At 49.0% G+C, this 18,505-nt stretch overlaps 1 protein-coding gene across 2 annotated transcripts in view; it reads left to right on the top strand.

Annotated features, from left to right (window-relative positions):
• TMEM132D (transmembrane protein 132D) overlaps window positions 1-18,505 on the top strand; it is a 304,697-nt gene that overhangs the window by 21,838 nt on the left and 264,354 nt on the right. Inside the window, exons 1-2 of one of the 2 annotated variants that reach the window (XM_077309303.1) lie at window positions 3,847-3,924; window positions 8,035-8,889. In XM_077309303.1, the coding sequence (XP_077165418.1) occupies window positions 8,811-8,889 (79 nt within the window). In that variant the 5' untranslated portion in view covers window positions 3,847-3,924; window positions 8,035-8,810. Of the gene's footprint in view, window positions 1-3,846; window positions 3,925-8,034; window positions 8,890-18,505 lie in introns of those variants that run through there. The other variant, XM_077309304.1, reaches the window with a different exon arrangement.

Raw genomic sequence — 18,505 nt, 5'->3', positions numbered from 1 at the left:
TGAGTCTGACATGCACATCACACCTTACAGACGGCCAGCGCTTCCGTATTCTGCCCTGAAAGTAAAGGATAACTTTCCCCCAATGAAAGTGTTAGTATTACATTTCAGGAGAAATTTCCCACTACAGAGTCGATGCCAAACAATCCACCTCACCAGACGGAGAGTAAAATAGACTTCCCCCTCCAAATCAGAAAGATAGGGGGAGCAGCACGTTTTTTTTTTAAAAGGCAGGATTTCAATCTATGCTCCAAGCTGAATTTCACCATTTTTTTTCGTGGCATCCACAGATCTGTTTCCATTCATTCTTGTTATCGGCTCCCGCCGCCCATTCCTTCCCCCTTCCGAAAAATTACATCATTTGGAATGCAATCAAATTTCAGATAGGGCCCGGTTGCATTTTGGCATCAGCTTGCTCGCAAGCCGTTGAAAGAAGACAGATGCAAGGAACTACGCACCCCGTGATTTTTCTCGCAAGTTACTCGTTAGTTACTTTAACTCTTTCAAGAAGCAGGTACATCCCTGCCGAAGGCTTTCAGGTAGCAGATGGTAGGGGGAAAAACTGCATGGGAGATGACTGAGCTAAAAAGACCAGTGGTCCAGTGCAGGGGTCGTCAACCTGTGGTCCTCCAGATGTTCATGGACTACAATTCCCATGAGCCCCCTGCCAGCGTTTGCTGGCAGGGGGCTCGTGGGAATTGTAGTCCATGAACATCTGGAGGACCACAGGTTGACTACCCCTGGTCCAGAGGTATCAAGCAGCTTCCGATGCTTATCTTTGTGTGTTCTTTAACAGCTCTTAAGGCAGCCGTGCCTTCACGTGGCTTTTATCACACATGGCTGTTTGTGACTACAGTAGAGTACATGTTCAGATATTATACAGAAAAAGTCCTGCCTAATGGACCAGATTCAATCTGCTAACAATGGAATAAAGTCAATACATAACTTCAATTTGTATAATGTGCTTGAAGAGCCTTATTCAAAATGAAAATCAAGGCTTGTTTGCTTGGAGATTCTTTGTTTGGGTTGGAAAAGGAATTGCGGACGTTTTGATCAGCCAACCTTCCTTGGTGCAAGTATTTTTCTAAATATTTATATACATTCTTTAAATATGAACTAGTGTACCCACGTGGATAACAAGATGGTTAGATGTAGGAGCATACTCACCACCGCAGTCAGAACCGTCGTATGAAATAACATTCTGAAATAAAGCACCAGAGTTCAAAAGCCTCAATTCTTTGACGCTTGGCCTTCCTTATGGTCCAACTTTCACAGCCATACATTGCAACTGGGAAGACCATAGCCTTGACTAGACGCACTTTTGTTGGCAGGGTGATGTCTCTGCTTTTTAGGATGCTGTCTGGATTTGCCCTGGAGAAGACTCTTGTGAGTCCCTTGGACTGCAAGGCGAACAAACCGGTCAGTCTTAGAGGAGATCAGCCCAGACTGCTCCTTAGAAGGCCAGAACCTGAAGATGAAACTCAAATACTTTGGCCACCTCATGAGAAGGAAGGACTCCCTGGAGAAGAGCCTAATGCTGGGAGTAATCGAGGGCAAAAGAAGAAGGGGACGACAGAGAATGAGGTGGCTGGATGGAGTCACTGAAGCAGTAGGTGCAAACTCCAGGGAATGGTAGAGGACAGGAAGGCCTGGAGGATCATTGTCCATTGGGTCGTGATATGTCGGACTTGACTTCGCACCTAACAACAACAACTAGATTTGCCATAGCTTTCCTCCCCAATGCAATACAAAAAAGTTTTTGTATATACGCATCAGATTCACTGGCTCCAGGGCCCAGGGTTTGTGCAAGTTGGACCTCAGGCTCATAAATACCAAGCAAGGAGATGGATTCAGGTGGGTCACCATGTTGGGCTGATGTAGCAGACCAAATTTTGAGTCCCAGTGGCACATTTAAGACCAACTAAGCTGTATCCCTGAACTTTTTTTATTCCCTCTATTACGGTTTTCAAACCGGAGTTGAACCCAAAGGACTGTTAACCTGGTAACCATTGTAAACTCAAGTTATTCAAACAAGGCTCTTGAATCTGTTAAACATCTTCATTATGCTGCATATTTGGCGGCTATTTTCATGATGCTGCTTACTAACTGACTGCCAATTTACTCTCTCCTTATATATGTAACCCTATGATTACCATCTCTTTGTCAGAGGAAGTGTGCATGCGCATGAATGCTCACCCCGTGAATGGAACTTTGCTGGCCTTACAGGTGACTTGGAAGAAGCGTGCATGCACATGGACGCTCACCCCTTGAATGACACGCAAGCACTTCCTCTTGCACATCTTCTGAGAGGAGGCGTGAACCTACATCAGCTCGAAACAAAGTGCGCTCCCTGAAAGAAGCATCCCCTCTTTGCTTGCATGCAGAAGGCGGTTTCTTCTCCCGGGGTGATGTCTGTCACAGCAGAGGCATGCCCTATCTGAAAACAAAGATTTCTTTGCTCAAATAGAAACATCTTTCTCTCTCTCTCTCTCTGTGTATATATCTGAGACCAGAGTCCTGTTTGACAGCACTGCAGAGATTAGAAGCGCTTTGATGAAGTACGAGGAAGACCTCCTGTTATAAGCCATGCTTTGTAAGATCTATGACAGCTGCAGGCTCGATAAGGTTCTTTTGTCCATCACTCTTTCTTTTCTCTCCCCCATAAACCCTCCTCTTCCCGTCTTGGAACTGTGCACCCTTTCTTTCAATGAGCCTTCGGAGGGCGGGGGGGAGCAGAGAGGCGAAGAACGAGGATCCTGGACTGACATCTCCCCCCCCCCTTGCCCAACTGTGTCTTGTCTCTGCAGCTCTTCTGAATTGACAGCTGTCTCGGGGACCCCTTAGAGGAGTCTGATAGGGATCCTTTCACTGCTTAAGGGTGAGCCTCGGAGATAGGCGTTCCGAGGGGGTTTCTATCGGTGACAGCAAAGCCACCAGCCGTCAGCCAAATGTGAATTTGAAACCAGATCTGCTGGACTTTTGTCCTCTAGCGCCTCTGTTCCAGCCAAATCGGGGGGGGGGCACGCGAAAGGAAGTAAATCTGTTAGGTAAAAGAAAGGAGGAGATTGCGATCGAGTCATTAATAAATTAAGATTCCTAATCATAATCAAGTCAAGTCATTAATATGTTAAAGGTTAATACACGTTCATCCTCTTCACATTAACAATAACTGAACAAGGAGAGAGGCTTAACACTTCCCAGTTTACAGTGCGTAAGCCGAATTAAACCCTTCATAATTTGCTGAAATTAAGACTTAGAAGGCTGTAACATTGTTAAGCACAGATCCAGGTAGGACCTGAAGATGTCTTGGAACTGCAAGTCACCTCCAGGTTCTGCAGTTCAGTTCCCCTGGAGAAAATGGCTGCTCTGGAGGGCGGAGTCTAGAATTTAGATGCTGCTGGGGTCCTTCCCCAACCAAAATAGGTTTACTTAGAGCTGTTCTCACAAAGCAGTTCTCTCAGGGCTCTCTCAGTCCCACCTACCTCACAATGAATCTGTTATGGAGAGAGGAAAGGAAATGTGTTCATGAGCCACTTTAGGACTCTTTCAGGCAGCCAAAAACAGGGAATAAAAAGCAACTGGAATTCAGCAGAGAATCCTTCTCTCCATTCACTAACCTGGAGACATTAAAAACAAGCAGGACACAATAATTAGCCAGCTAATTTACTGACGAGCCCATCCCTTCAGCCTCCTATTGGCACAGCTCACTTGGACCAGGTCCCCTTTAAACACAGTGGAGAGGGCGGGCTTAATCAGGTCGATCCCTGATTGGGCAGAGTACTCAGGATTCTAATTGGCTCACAGGCCCTTTAAATAAGAGAGACTCAAGACAGTTGACTTCAGTTAAGAGCCAAGATGGGTGGCTGTTGGAAGGTTCTCTTGGAGTTTTTAGTCCTTTGGCATCTTGTTATGGAAAAAGAAGCACAAGTAAGTTTTGGGTGCAGTAGAGCCAATTGCCATGTTTCTTACTGCTGGATCTGGAGGTCTCCCAGAATTATAAGGGTTCACCAAGCACCAGAGGTCAATTCCCCTGGGCAAACTGGCTGCTTTGAATGGTGAACTCTATGGCCTTATATCCCACAGAGGCCTTGGCTTTCCTTAAGCCCTGCTTTCCTCAGGTCCCACCACCCTGTGGGATGGTCATTAAGGAAGCCGGTCTGTCTGCCTCTCACGAGCCCAATTGCAGCTAGCTGGGTTGACTTAAAAGTAAATTGGGATCCTCAGCTGATCCATCACCCTGGAGCCAGGTGTCTCAGGTCAAAGCTGACTTCTGCCAAAGAATCTGTCACAAGTCAATTTTGGGGCTTTGGGGAATAGAACAGAGCTCATAACATGGTGGGAGAGAAGTCTGCCCACTGTGTTTTCTGGGAGGCCATGCTGTCTTTGCCATTAATCACCTTAATGACCTCACTGAGGATTTTGAAAGCTCCTGTAAGAAAATTTAATTTGGGGTGTAGTAGTTGTAGTAGCAGTAGAAGAAGATACCCTAATTTCACCACCAAAGGTAGCTTACCAACACCATTCCCTTCTTTCCACAACAGACACTTTGTGAGATAGATTGGGGTTGGGAGAGCTCTAAGAGAACTGCTGTGAGAACAGCTCTAGGAGAACTGCATTTGGAAGAGTGGGGGATTTAATCTGGTTCTCCAGATTGAAACTTTGGTGATCTTACAGGTGCTGCAGGTTTCATGTATTTTTCTATCCCTCTTTTGTGTAATGTGTTTTTTTTTAATGGGAAGCTTGTGATAGTCCCACTGTCCAGGAATCGCAGGCAGGACTTTCATGTAAGAGATTTATGAGAATTTACTGGCAATCCCAAAGGGGGCTTTCAAAACTAAAGCAAGGCCAGGCTAAAACAAGGCAATCTTAAAAACAGCCTCTGGGCACATGAAGCAAGGAAAGCCTAGAAAAATAGAAACAGCCCTCACCTGCTACTTAAAGATTAATTGAGTGGGCCGCAGGTGAAAATGTTCAGGGAAAGCTGATGCAGCATCAGGAACTGCAGGTTTTCCCCCAATCTGGAGTCTACTTAAAAAAGAAGAGAATCTTTATTTCCTCTCCTCCCCAATATTGCCCTTTTATTTTGCAGTTGACATCTTGCATAGCTCACCTTGTTCTGGTCTGAGTAGCTTGAGGGAGTTAAGCAGGGCTTGCCCTGGTGAGAATTTGGATGGGAGACCATCCACAAAGTCCAGGGTCTCTATGTAGAGGCAGGCAGTGGCACCTCCTGCTTTGAATACCCTGCAGAGTGGCTGAAAATGAGCTGCAACTTAATGGCAAGAAAAGAGGGGGGGGATGGGGGTGTTAACCTTATTTTTTTTACCTAAAAAATCAAGTGTAGCACCTTCTCTACAAAACAGGTGTAGTAGTGACATTTTGAAAGAGGGAACTGGAAGCCGGGGCCATCCGTGGGTTTCAGGTGCGATGGCTAAATGGAACCTGCATGGTCAGGGGCAGGGTATCCCTGAATGCTGGGCTTCCTTTCCCAGCTTGTGAGCCCTGTGGTCAGCAGCTATGGGGGAAGGGACACTGAATCACATAGATGGTTAGTTTACCTGTGCAGATGGCTTTGGAGATTTCTTTAACCAGGGATTCATTTCAGGCGGAAAGGAAAAGACTTGTCAGAATATGCCTGGAAATAGGACCCCTTCTAATCAGTTCTCTTAGAGCCCATCTTGCAGAGCAGTTCTCTCAGAGCTCTCTCAACCCCACCTACTTCAAGGATCTGTTGTGGGGAGAGGAAGGGAAAGGTATTTGTAAACCTTTTTGGGACTCCTTCAAGTAGTGGGGAGGGGAGGAAACACTCTTCTCCTCCTCCTTCCAGCGAAACCCTCACTCCCTGTTGTTAGGATCCCAGTTTGGATTTCCCTGACATGTGATTTCCACTCCAAGAGTGCTGTGAGACTGTTCTGTTTTCAGGACATCTCTTTAATCTACGGAAAACGCCTTCCCGGCTTCTCAGACAGGACAGATTTTTGCAAAGTAAAAACCACGGCAGGCAGGCAGCCAGCGGAACAGGGCGTCCAGCAAAGCGTGGTAGGAAAGGGGCCGTATCGGACCGTGTCGTCAGTCTGAGCAGGGGATTGCTGCGGGATCTGCAAAATGGTGGGCAGCTGGCCATGCATCAAGTGTGCAGTGATGCCTCAGCATGGTCCATTTCTCCTGCATCGCCCCGTGTTCTGTTCTTCAGCCTTGAGTAGGTGGCCCTTTGCAGCCCAATGGAGAGAAGAATCCGTCGATTCCGGGTGGAATATGGCAATGTGGGATGGTCATCTAGACCTGTCACGCCAGGGGAGTCCCCACTGTGCATAGTATAATTTTCTTGGTTCTCATGAGACAGCGTGGTGTCATGGTTAAGAGTGGCAGCTTTGGTGTAGTGGTTTGGTGTAGTGGTTAGGAGTGCGGACTTCTAATCTGGCGAGCCGGGTTCGATTCTGCGCTCCCCCACATGCATCCAGCTGGGTGACCTTGGGCTCGCCACGGCACTGATAAAATTGTTCTGACCGAGCAGTGATATCAGGGCTCTCTCAGCCTCACCCACCCCACAGGGTGTCTGTTGTGGGGAGAGGAATGTGAAGGCGACTGTAAGCCGCTTTGAGCCTCCTTCGGGTAGGGAAAAGCGGCATATAAGAACCAACTCTTCTTCTTCTTCTTCTAATCTGGTGAGCTGGGTTTGATTTCCTGCTCTTCCACGTGCAGCCACCTGGGTGACCTTGAGCTAGTCACAATCCTGTTAGAGCTGTTCTCATAGAGCAGTTCTGTCAGAGCTCTCTCAGCCTTGTCTGCCTCACAGGGTGTCTGTTGTAGGGAGAGGAAGGGAAGGTGACTGTAAGCCACTTTGAGACCCTTTCGGGCAGTGAAAAGCAGGGTATAAATCTCAACTCTTCTTCATGACTCACCTGGTCATGCTCTTCACTAACCTCCCTTTTTGACCCATCCCTAATCTGTGCAAAACTGGATTATTAGTGTACATTAGAAGACCGTACTCTCTATTTGTAAAAAGAGGGTATTTTGTTGAAAGGGGCTGCAAAACGAGAGATGGCAGATACTTTGTAGTGAGGTAGTGGCTTACAGGCACTATCGGACTCAGAAGAAGAGTTGGCTCTTGTATGCTGCTTTTCTCTCCCCAAAGGAGTCTCAAAGCTGCTTCCAATCGCCTTCCCTTCCTCTCCCCACCACAGACACCCTGTGAGGGGGATGAAGCTGAGAGAGCCCTGATGATACGGCTCGGTCAGAGCAGCTTTATCAGTGCTGTGGCCAGCCCAAGGTCACCCAGCTGGCTGCATGTGGGGGAGGTACTGGGGAATCAAACCCGGCACTACACCAAGCTGGCTAGATTCTGTTGTGCTCCTTCAGACCAAAGTGGCTACCTACTTGAATCCATCTATTTTATGTGCTTGCAGGGAAGGTGGTGGTGGAGGAGAGAAGAACAGGCCAGAGCAGCACCATTTCAGAGTGCCGGCTTCCTAGCCAGGTGCAGTCTATCTGAGTGTAGTGAGAATGTGAAGTTTACAGGATCCCCAGCCCTTCTTCATGTAACTCCCAGGCCAGGAGCAAGGGAACAGACTCTCAGACTAATTTCTACAGCCATTCCAATGCTAAATCTTTCCTGAAATAATATTTTAAACCCCAATGCTTTACATTTCCACGCATTGGCTTCAGGGCTTCCCCGGAGACGTTCAGCGCGCGCCTCTCAGCAAGCGCGGCCGGGAGGAGGGCGGTGCTTCTAGGAGGGGCGGGGTTTCCGCGGACCCGATTTGCATGCGGCCCGCCCCTTTCGTTTGAATCGGCCGGCGCGTCGACTCAAAGGGGGCGGGCGTCCCTTTTTCCCTCTCCGCCCCCTTTTCCCTTTGCTCCTCCGGCGGCCGGGATTGGCTGACTGCGGGCTGTCTAGCGGCTGGAAGAGCTGGGCTGGGGGAAAGAGGGGAAAAGCGGGAGGGGGCTTTTATTTATTTAATTCCCGGTGTTTGCTTTTGCTCTTAGCAGCCTGTGTTTTTTTTTCTCCCTCCCCCCGCCCTCTCCCCAAACGCTTCGCAGACCTCGTCGGAAGGCGGCCACAGCGGGAACGGCTGCAGAATACTCTTCCTCGCTTTCCTTTCTGGCCCCCTTCTCCTCTCCATCGGCTGGGAAGTTGTGTTTATCGCAACGCCGCGCAATCCCCGCGAGGAGAGGGACCTCTCCGGCTGAGCCTCCGAAAAGCAGCGCAAGAGGGGGGCGGCCAGAGGATCGCTCGGCGAGGGATCTCTGCACCCCCCCCCCCCCGCCGCTGGTCTTCACGGACTCCAAAGAGATACTTGGCACCTCCCTCCCCCTCCTTTTAAAACAAGGCATGCTTTGAAGGAGACGGGACTTGAGGTTCCCTTCTCGCCGGTGGGACGACTAGTCAATTTCACTGCTGGGAGCACTTGTCAATTTCACTGCTTGGAAGGACTTGTCAGTTTCGCTGCTGGAGACCAGAGAATCCCGCTTGAGCTTCCCGTTCTTCATCTGGGGCTCTGCCATCCCAACCCGTCTTCGTCTTGTCGCCTCGATCTCGCCGGCTTTCCGTCCATGGAGAGTTCCGCTGCGGCCCCCGCCTCGGCGCAGCCTTCCCCGACGAGCGCGAGGTTATCGCTTGCTGCGTATTTATTGGGTTAGGCGGCGTGGGGGATCTTTGCAAAAGAGGGTCGCGCCCAGATCGGATGGAGAGACGGCTTCCCCCTCCTCCGAAGATGGCCTTTTCGCTTTGCGCAGGGGGGGCCGGGCAGGAAGATGCGCCAGCGGCTGGGGGGCAGTGATCGCCCGGGGCCGGGGGCCAGAATTTAACTTCCAGCATGGGGACCGTTTGGGGCGGCCAGACCCATCGCCTCCTGTGGCTTCTGCTCTTCAGCCTGGCCTTGGTTTTCTCCAAAGGTAAGCCGGGGGACCCGATTTCCCTTGCTTGAACTTTGCTTCTCTTTCTGAGCCGAGGGGAGGGGGGGACGCCCAGCTCCATCTCTATCTCTGCATGTTGTCTCATGAGTGTGGAAATCTATGAATGGGCAAATCTGGTGTTGATTCACCGGTGGCTGGTTGGTAATTGCAGGTCTCCCTCCCTTCCAACTTGCTAGGGGAGTCCACCTGGTTTTCTCTCGAATACTGTCGGAGGGAGGGGCGGTGACCCAGTCATGAAAAAAGAGTAGCATTGAACTCATTTTATTTTTGGGGGTGGGAGGGGGGGCACAATACAGTTTGCAGGGACCCGGTTTGATTTCCTTTTAATCCACTCAAAGAAAAATGACCTGGAGACACGACAAGAACAAACTTCTTCTTCCAACAGAATCTAGACGTTGATTTAAAAATCTCTAGCAAGAGTCTTGCTTGTCTCCCCCCCCCCCTTCCAATTGGCAGAGATTGGTCATGTGACCTTATTGGGGTGTGAAAACTCTGGGCAACTGACCCGGGAGTCCCTTAGTCTTGGAGCAAAATCTGTGCAAAGGATGTGCAAAAGTCGTTCTTGCAGGTGTTCTACCCCCCCCCTGCCATGGGGGAGAGGGTCAGGTTGCTATTCTGTGCTGCTTGGGAACAGGAACTAAATTTGGGTTGTAAAATTCTGAAAAGAAACCCCTCCAGCTGCATTTCCCCTGAACCCATAGGGAAATTTGATTTTATTTGAATGATGCAGGAGATCTGTTCTGAGGTGGCATGGATCGGGGCTAAGGCGACACCTGAGGTGTGTTCTGTTTTACTCTTGCACACTTGCGATCGTGTAGCTTTGCCTGCTTGTGCTTCTCATGCCTCTGGTCCTCAGTGAGGAATATGCCTTTTTGTTAGGCTCCTCCCCGAGCGAATAGTTATGCTTTCTTTTCGAGCGAATAGTTATGCTTTCTTTTCGCTAGACTGCCAGGAAAGTGTTGAATCGCCCCGTCGGCTGACTAGATCAACATAAACAGCATGTGGCAACAGGTATAGAATCCTTTCCCCGCCTCATAGGATAATGTCAGATTTTGGAGCAAGGTGAATTGGAGGGTGGGTCAAAAAGCTACTGAGGGATTGCTTGTTGTGGAACAGTTGTGTAGCAATGTGGCTTCACGGAGGAGTATGTGATTAAAAAAAAAATGAAATGCTTTTTGGTTTGGTTTCCAAACTGGAAGGCTGGTAATTGATTTTACTCATGTGCTAATGGGGCCGTTCCAGCTTCTGGCTGAGTGCTATTCTGCAGATGGAGGTCTTTCTAGTAAAAACTAGCATGTGAGCTGTTCTACAAGTTGTGTAGGTGAAGCTGTTAAGTCTCTGGGCTCTATACTCTTTGCACTGTGTCTCTACAGGCAGGGAGGGGCCTACAGTGGAATATTTACTTATATAAGTAGGTCCCTGCATGGAGTAATGTATCCAATCAGGGAGATTTTGCAGATGGAAGGTCTAGAGCAGGGGTAGTCAACCTGTGGTCCTCCAGAGGTCCATGGACTACTGTTCCCATGAGCCCTTGCCAGCAAATGCTGGCAAGGGCTCATGGGAATTGTAGTCCATGAACATCTGGAGGAGGACCACAGGTTGACTACCCCTGCTGTAGAGAATAGAGTTGGGCCACTCCACGCCTAGTGGGATGGCTCCAGAAGCTATGGACTACATGAGTGTAACTGGGGTTGCCATCCCCCCAGGTGGGACCTGGAGATCGTCCAGAATTACAAGATGGCTCCAAAGGAGGCAAACCAGTTCCCCTGGAGAAAATGGCTAATGCTAACTTGGTGTCATGGTTAACAGCAGCAGCTTCTAATCTGGAGAACTGGGCTTGATTTCCCCACTCCTGCACGTGCAGCCAGCAGGGGTGTCATGGTTCTCTCAGAGTTCTCCCAGCCTCACCTGCCTCGCAGGGTGTCTGTTGTGGGGAGAGGAAGGAGAGGTGATTGTAAGCCCCTTTGAGACCCCATCCAGGTAGTAAGAAGCAAGGTACAAGAAACAGCTCTTCTCTTTGGAGGGTAGACGCTATGCCATTGTAACCAACTGTGGTCCCTCCCCAAATCCTCCCCGCCTGAGGCTCCACCCCCTACCCCAGATCTGCCAGAATTTCCCAACTCTAAATGCAACCAACACTCTAGATTTACTGAGCTGGAAGCAAATATAATGTAGGCTTGTTCTAAGCAGTGTGCAGCTTGTTGTGTTTACCTGGCAGCAGGTGAGGGAGTGATGCAATGGCTCCTCTCCTGCCATTAGAGCAGTGCAAGAAATGGGCCTAAATCTGTCACTTCCCTCAACCTAACCTGTGGCTACATCTTGCAGTTGACCACACCAAACAGGGGTGGGGTTGCCTCGTTTTCAGTGGCCGCGTGTGTGTTCAGATACGCTCCCCACAAGCAGGCACTAGAAAGCAAGCCTCTCTAGTAGCAGCGCTCTGTCAGTCGGGCCTTCTCCCTGCCACTCTTGATTTCTCCTTGCGGGGTGTGCTCGCTGTGGTAGGTTGTTCGCATGCGCGGCCACTCCAAAGCCTGAATCGTCCACAGAAAGCTTTCCCAAATGAATTCCAGAAACCGGTTGTGAATCAGCTTGGCAGCTTAATGATTCAAAAGATGTGTCTAAATTCCATGATCAGACTCTTCTGCCTGCCTCTCTTTGCCACTCCCTGCTGGGTTCAAAGATGCTGCTCCACAGGGCCTTGTTTGCCCATCTATTTGGGCTGGGGAGAGCATTATCAGGTGGCCTTTGCGTCTCTGCTAAGCATGGTCACGTGCTTTGGGCGGCTTTGCTTCATTGTTGGCCGGGGACATGATGGGGGGGAAAGCCGCCTGAGTCACCTGCTCCGCACACATCTTCCCACTCCTGTTGAAAACACAACTTTCTAGTGTTTGTTGAAAGGAGGCAAAGGTCAAGGGAGAGAATTGTCATGATGATTATTACCATACCACCATCTCTCTCGGATTTGCTCATGCGTGTGGCTGCTGTGAGCTCTCTCCAGCGCGAGCAAGCCGTGTGTTTTGGGTCAGCGGGGACTGCGTTGGGAGGCGTGTGTTTAATTCCCCACCCCCAACCCCGTTTCGGTCTCTTTTGTGTCCGTGTCTGCTCTTGTGGGACTGACAACGTACGGCACACTTGGGGGGGGGGGAGGTTTGCACCAGGCCTACCTGCAATCTTGAAATGAATGCAGCATTTTTCTGATGGGGTCACCCTTGGTGAGAAGGGTGAATGGCTTAGAAATTTGGATGTTGCATTTGCAGAATGGGGTGGAACGGACGGGAAGCATTATTCCGTGTGTGTGTACGTGCAGCCTACCTGGGTGAAGAACCTCGACAGGTGCAAATTAGGGCTACCACACTGGGAAAAGCCTTTTTGTATTGCATTGGGAAAATTCTTGCTGTTTGGATTCGGTGGGAGTGGGGGGAACCTCCCTGATTGCCCCTTCCCTGAAGGAGACCCGCAGTTCTTCATTTTCATACCATTTCCGACTCGCTGGACCAAACCTTTCCCTTAAATGCTCATTTGTTGACATTTTGCACCTCAAAAAGTGCATGATGTAGCTGGACATATAGCCCATCAGTTATGTGCACAAGCCATAGGGTGGGGTGGCAACAACTCTACAGTGAAAATCAGAACGGAAAATGCTGGTCGAATGGTTTTGGGGCAAAACAGCGAGAGACTTGCGCATCCATATTTATTCCAGGAGGAGTTTCAGGAAACCGTTGGAGGTTGTGTCCATGGGTGAACTTCATGATGAGACAGCTTGTCCTCCGTTACCCTGTTTTCCCCCTGCAGAGGGAGGTTGTGGATGTTCTAGAACTGGGGTAGTCAACCTGTGGTCCTCCAGATGTTCATGGACTACAATTCCCATGAGCCCCTGCCAGCGTTTGCTGGCAGGGGCTCATGGGAATTGTAGTCCACAAACATCTGGAGGAGGACCACAGGGTTGATTATCCCTGTTCTAGAATGCGCTTCCCACGTGCATAATGTGACAGTGAGGGGAAAGGCCTTGTGTAATGCTCCAATTCTCCGTGTTCTCCAGGGGGAATCCCTGTTTTCTTGTTCATGCCCTTGGCAAACCACTATTCTAGGCTGAGCCCATTGGTGGTGATCCTTCATTAATGGAAGCTGCTGGAATTGCCCTTCTTCTGGGTTTCCAGAAGTTAAATCCCCAAGGAGTGGCTGCATTTTGGCTGATGCACATGCATGCCAAGGCTTAAACCTATGGCACAGAGGTCCTTCAGTAGCTATTAGCCACCAGGTGTCAATGGAAAATGTCCAGGGCATTGATGCTGTGTATTCTTGGTGTCTGGAAGGGGGGCAACAGGTTTCTGCGGGTCGGGCCCTGCAGATGGACCTCCTGATGTTTTGGCCGCTGTGACACAGATTATTGGACTGGAGAAGACACTGGCTTGCTCTAACATGGCTTCAGTTATATTCTTATACCTAAATGCTAAGATAACTTATCCCGGATACTTTAGGCTGATCCTGCATTGAGCAGGTGTGGGACCTGTACTCTGTGATGGGATGATTCGATTTCAGTGCCTTTATCGGTAGAGTTAAGACAATAAAACCAGTCTGCCAAACAGAGTAAAGCGTGTCAAAATTCGAACAATTGCTGTCAAGAGGATTTATTGGTATGCATAGTGCAGGGGTTTGGACTAAGATGACCCATGATGTCCCTTCCAACTCCATGATTCTGTGAGTAGGGAGAGGTACAGCAATCTGGCAGTGGTTTTGGGTGATGGCCGTGAATAAAATAGCTAGGTGATGGCCGTGAATAAAATAGCTACCTGCTTGGTGTTGAGGGAGTCAGCTCTTCACATTAATGGTTTCAAGAGTTCTCAGCGGATCTTGTGTCAATCGCAGCAAGAGGACACATGCTTATGACTCTATATAAATAGCGTGCTTTTAGGAGTCCAAGCTCTTCATGTGTGTTTCTGTAATCCTTACAGCAGTACTGCTCCTGACCTGCATGGTCCACACTAGCCAGTTCATGCCAGATCTTGGAAGTGAAGCAGGGATCAGCTTTGGAGAGGACTTGGGTGGGAAGGCCCCCAAGGAATTCTAGGTTTGCTATGCAGAGGAAGGTTAAGGCCAACCCACCTCGGTTCGACTCTTTCTTTGGAAACCTTATGCCAGGGGTAGTCAACCTGTGGTCCTGCAGATGTCCATGGACTACAATTCTCATGAGCCCCTGCCAGCAAACACTGGCAGGGGCTCATGGGAATTGTAGTCCATGGACATCTGCAGGACCACAGGTTGACTATCCCTGCCTTAAAGAGTCATCATTAATCAGCTGCAACTTGATGGAGCCTTCAGCTACCACAACAACCCTGTACGGAGGGTTAGCGATACGATCCCCGTCTCACCAACATGGAGGGCGCTTGAATGTTGAATGCATCCCTTGCCTAGGTCCGCCCAGCATGTTCCGAGCTGAGGCGGGATTCAAACCCGGGGCTTCCTCCCTTTTCCTCCGGGACGCAGATTCTCCCAACCTGCTATTTCCTGCCGAATGTACCCTGTCATTTCACGCACTGCGGCCGCCCTGGCAGATTTTGAGTGGCTGATAACCCGTTGTGCGGTAATTATGTTTTTCAAATGTGTCTTTAACCAGCGGCACAAACAATCTTTCTCTTTCTCACGCTTGCACAGGGTTGGAGACAAACCTGGGATGTGCAACTGGGGGGGTGGGGAAGAGAAGCTGGACAAGAATTCTTAGAGGCATTGCAAGCTGTCACAGTGGAAGGGATGCAGCTATGTCTTACAGCAGGGGTAGTCAACCTGTGGTCCTCCAGATGTCCATGGACTACAATTCCCATGAGCCCCTGCCAGCATTTGCTGGCAGGGGCTCATGGGAATTGTAGTCCATGGTCATCTGGAGGACCACAGGTTGACTACACCTGCCTTAAAGGACACCCTGAAGATAGTCTGTAGGGATGAGCCCTTTGGCTCGGCTGCCTTGGCCATCACCAAAGCCCAAGGTGCTGGCCTCCCATGCGCCACCTTGGGTTTCAGTGATCACCGAGGTGGCCAAGCCAAGCCAAAGTGCTCATCCTTCATCTGCAGTGTTTAGAGGTTCTGGGAGATTCCGGCCCTGCCTGGAAGACGAAAAATGTAATTGGAGGCCAGTTGAAAATCTGAATATTTGTTTAGTATGGACCCTAGTGTGGATCTTAACCAATGGGCTATGCTCATTGCAAAAAGAAACTCCCTTAATTAGAGAAGTACAAAGATGGGTAGCTGTCCAATGAAATAACAGATGAGGAAACGTCAAAGTCCAAAAATATAACAGTCACGCGATCCTGGGTAGTGATTGGTTTCGACGTAGTCTTCTTCAGGACTATTATTTTTATGGCGTCTGAGCAATGCATGGTCTAAACCAGCCTTTCCCCACCTTTTGACCATGGAGGATCCCTTGGCCACACCTCCCTGCCACGCCCCTGGAAGTGACGTGACACTGGAAGTGACATCACCACTCACGGTAATGGGTAAGCTTGAGAAGGACTAAGGGGGGAAGAGACAGGAGGTAGCTTAAAGCGAAAGTAAGCATGCAGGCTATAGCCCCTCCCAGGTGCAGAACTTGGATGAGAGAAGGGGGGGACCAATGGAAGCAGATCGTTCTCTAGTTTATGGCTGATTCCATTAAGATAAGAGGGGAAAGGCGACAGAGACCCCCTTTGGAGCTTCTGTGGACCCCCTGGGACTCCACAGCCCCCTGTTGGGAATCCCTGGTCTAAACAATTCTGATTTTCGTCTTAGAAGGCAACATTAATGGAAAGCATCCTGCTAGCGAGGGAGGAATGGAATTTGCAAGTGTGGAGCTTGTTTCCAAGAGTGGTTTTAATGCTTGTTTTGTGGAAATGCATAAGTCTTGGCAAACCTCCAGTCCGCAACTGCGAATGCAATATGAACTGCACGCAGGGCAGGTGGCAGAAAGAAACCATGATGGTAAACGAAGAATCATTGGTATTAAAGCGTATCACACTTCCACATTTCATATGTATTAATACGTAAGCACCCCCACCCCCCTTTCTGTTTACCTACCCCAAACTCGGATAATAAGAAGTTTTAAAAGTGTAATAGAAGCTGTAATGTTAGCAAGTTCTCACCTTTAAAATTTTTTTTCAGGTCACTGTAATATCAATATAAAAGTTATTCGGGTTAATGGGATATAAGCTGCGTTATGCCAAGTGAGTCAGTACGGTGAACAAAATGGGACATCCAGTAACCCCTGTGCGTTAGGATTTTGGAAGTCTGGGAGCAGCAGAAGGGAATAAAAGTGTAGCCAGATATGCACCTGGTACATTAAGCGGTGCAGGAATTACGTAAATGGCGTCCTACTTACACTAAGCTGCAGACACAATCATTAATCATTTCTCCAGGTCGGCTTGAGAACTGTTTTGTACTGTGCGACCCGATTAGTTGTGCAGAGCGGCCCTCTTGAACGGTTTCAGTTTTGCCTCATTTACGGGAAGCCGGGAGAGTGGGAGCCCAGGTAATTATGGCCCCTGTGACTGACTGCAGCAGGGGAGAGCGTGCAAGGTCATTGGGCCACCACTGAAAAGATCTTGTGCAAGAACATGAATGATGTTTTAATTGCCCTCGACTCGACCAATCGCCGGGCAGAAGAGTTTTGTCTTGCAGAATTAATTTCCTGGAGCTCATTCTACTAGGCCAGGGGTAGTCAAACTGTGGCCCTCCAGATATCCATGGACTACAATTCCCAGAAGCCCCTGCCAGCGAAAGCATAGGATTCCCCACATTGATCTGATCTCTTGCCGACTCCAATGGTAGACACCTCACCTCCTTCTGGCTGATTCTTTCCAGCATCGCTGGAACACACAAATAATAAATCCTGACCAGAACACGTGTTGTTCCACCGCCGTACCATTTTATTTTGTCAGCGCGGCTCCTTAATGCAATTTGGTTTCTAATATTTTCTGGCGGTGGTCTCACTTTTCCTCCCCCTTTCCCGCTTGCCGTTCGTTTTTATTAGTTTCCTGGCGGTGCTAATGTTCTTGACTCTGGCCAGCGTTGTTCTTTAATATATTAATAAAAGTGGTGTTATTGAACGGAAAACATGGGGGTTTAATAAGAGGGAATCCACAGACAGCCTCTAGATATACCTATATATAAAAGCTCCACCCGCAGCAAAAAAAGTCTCTGTCTTGCACACTCTGCCAAAAGTTCTGTTTCCCGCATTTCTCGGGAGGGTGTTGCAGAACCTGAAGGTGATAGCTGTCTGTCACAACTATCCCAGGATACACTAGCATGGCCGCCGCTTGACGTAAGAAAGCGAGTTAAATTTCACAGCACCTTTGGTTTCCAACAAAGCGTTGGTTAAATTACTAGTTTTCCCTCCCACCCCGCAAGGAAATGCAACTTTTCTGCCTTATTAATGACAATTGAGCCGTCAAGGGTTGTGTTTTCTTTTTTTGAAATAGCTCCGCAGTAACCTAAGTATTGTTAATTATCATAAGGGTGTTCGGTTGAAAAGGAAAAGAAACCCTGAAAAACTGGATTTTAAACCTCATTCAGTCCTTATTTTACAGTTGTTTAGACCAGAGTTTCAAATGCACTTATAAATGATGGCTGTTTATAATAATACAAAAAAAGGAGGTTGGGCGTCCACTACCAGGAAGACTTTAGTACTCTAAAACTTTAAACCTTTTCTGAAAGACTTACAAATGAAAGCATCCAGGGGCCCATTTGTGGCATGTGGGCTCACCTTTTGGGTTCCTCAAAGGGAGGTTATCCAGGCTGAAGCGCCTAGCAAATTTCTCTAGGATAGGGATCTAGTAGATTCTTGTCCTGGGCATGTCAGCAGGGAAAGAGTGGGTAAGGGCTCTGAGCACCCTAAGTCTGTTTACTTCATTTGTACTCTGCCTTTCCCCCAGTGGAAATCCCAAACTGGATACATCCTTCTCATTCCTAGCTGGATGCTATGCCACTCTATCTCCGGTAATTAGTTCTTTGTTCTCCATATTGAGCTCCCCAGGTGGATGTCAGACCTGGCTAGTGCATTCCTTTCCTGTCTCGTTCCCTTCCTGGGAGGATGACAGGTTGACAGGAAACAGTTCTAAGCCTCTAAGTATCCATCCCTTTATTAGCCGGCTGCTCTTCCAGTGAACACAGAATGTTGTAGGTGCTCCTCTCCACCACTTTCATCCTGCAAACAACCCTGTGACTTTGGCTATGTAGTAAGGGGGAAGGGATCGCCCTGTGAACAACAAGGCCTTGAGCATAGGTTTGCCAAGGGAGGGCCATGAATCAGCTGTGCTGTGGCCGAGCAACGCCACCTGAGTAGAGAAGAAATCCATCCTATCCCTTGCTCTTGTCCATCAGCTGCTGTGGCCACTCATCAGTGGCTTAGAGTCCTTCTACCAGAGAGCTGACATGCGCTTTCCCCTCTCTGAGCGGATGACTGTGCAGCAGAGCGTATGAAAAGCTGTGACCGGACTGTTCTGCCCAGCTTGATGCAGTCGCCAAGCCTCAGGGCAAGCTGTTGGCGAGCTTCTCGTCCTCCGTCTAGCAAACGTGCCTGAGCATTGTCAGTGGAGAAGAAAATATCATTTAATGTCATGTGAAAGCCCGT

This window comes from Paroedura picta, chromosome 13 (genome assembly GCF_049243985.1).
Source record: "Paroedura picta isolate Pp20150507F chromosome 13, Ppicta_v3.0, whole genome shotgun sequence".
Lineage (NCBI taxonomy): Eukaryota > Metazoa > Chordata > Lepidosauria > Squamata > Gekkonidae > Paroedura > Paroedura picta.
This window is presented reverse-complemented; position numbering and strand designations above follow the sequence as displayed.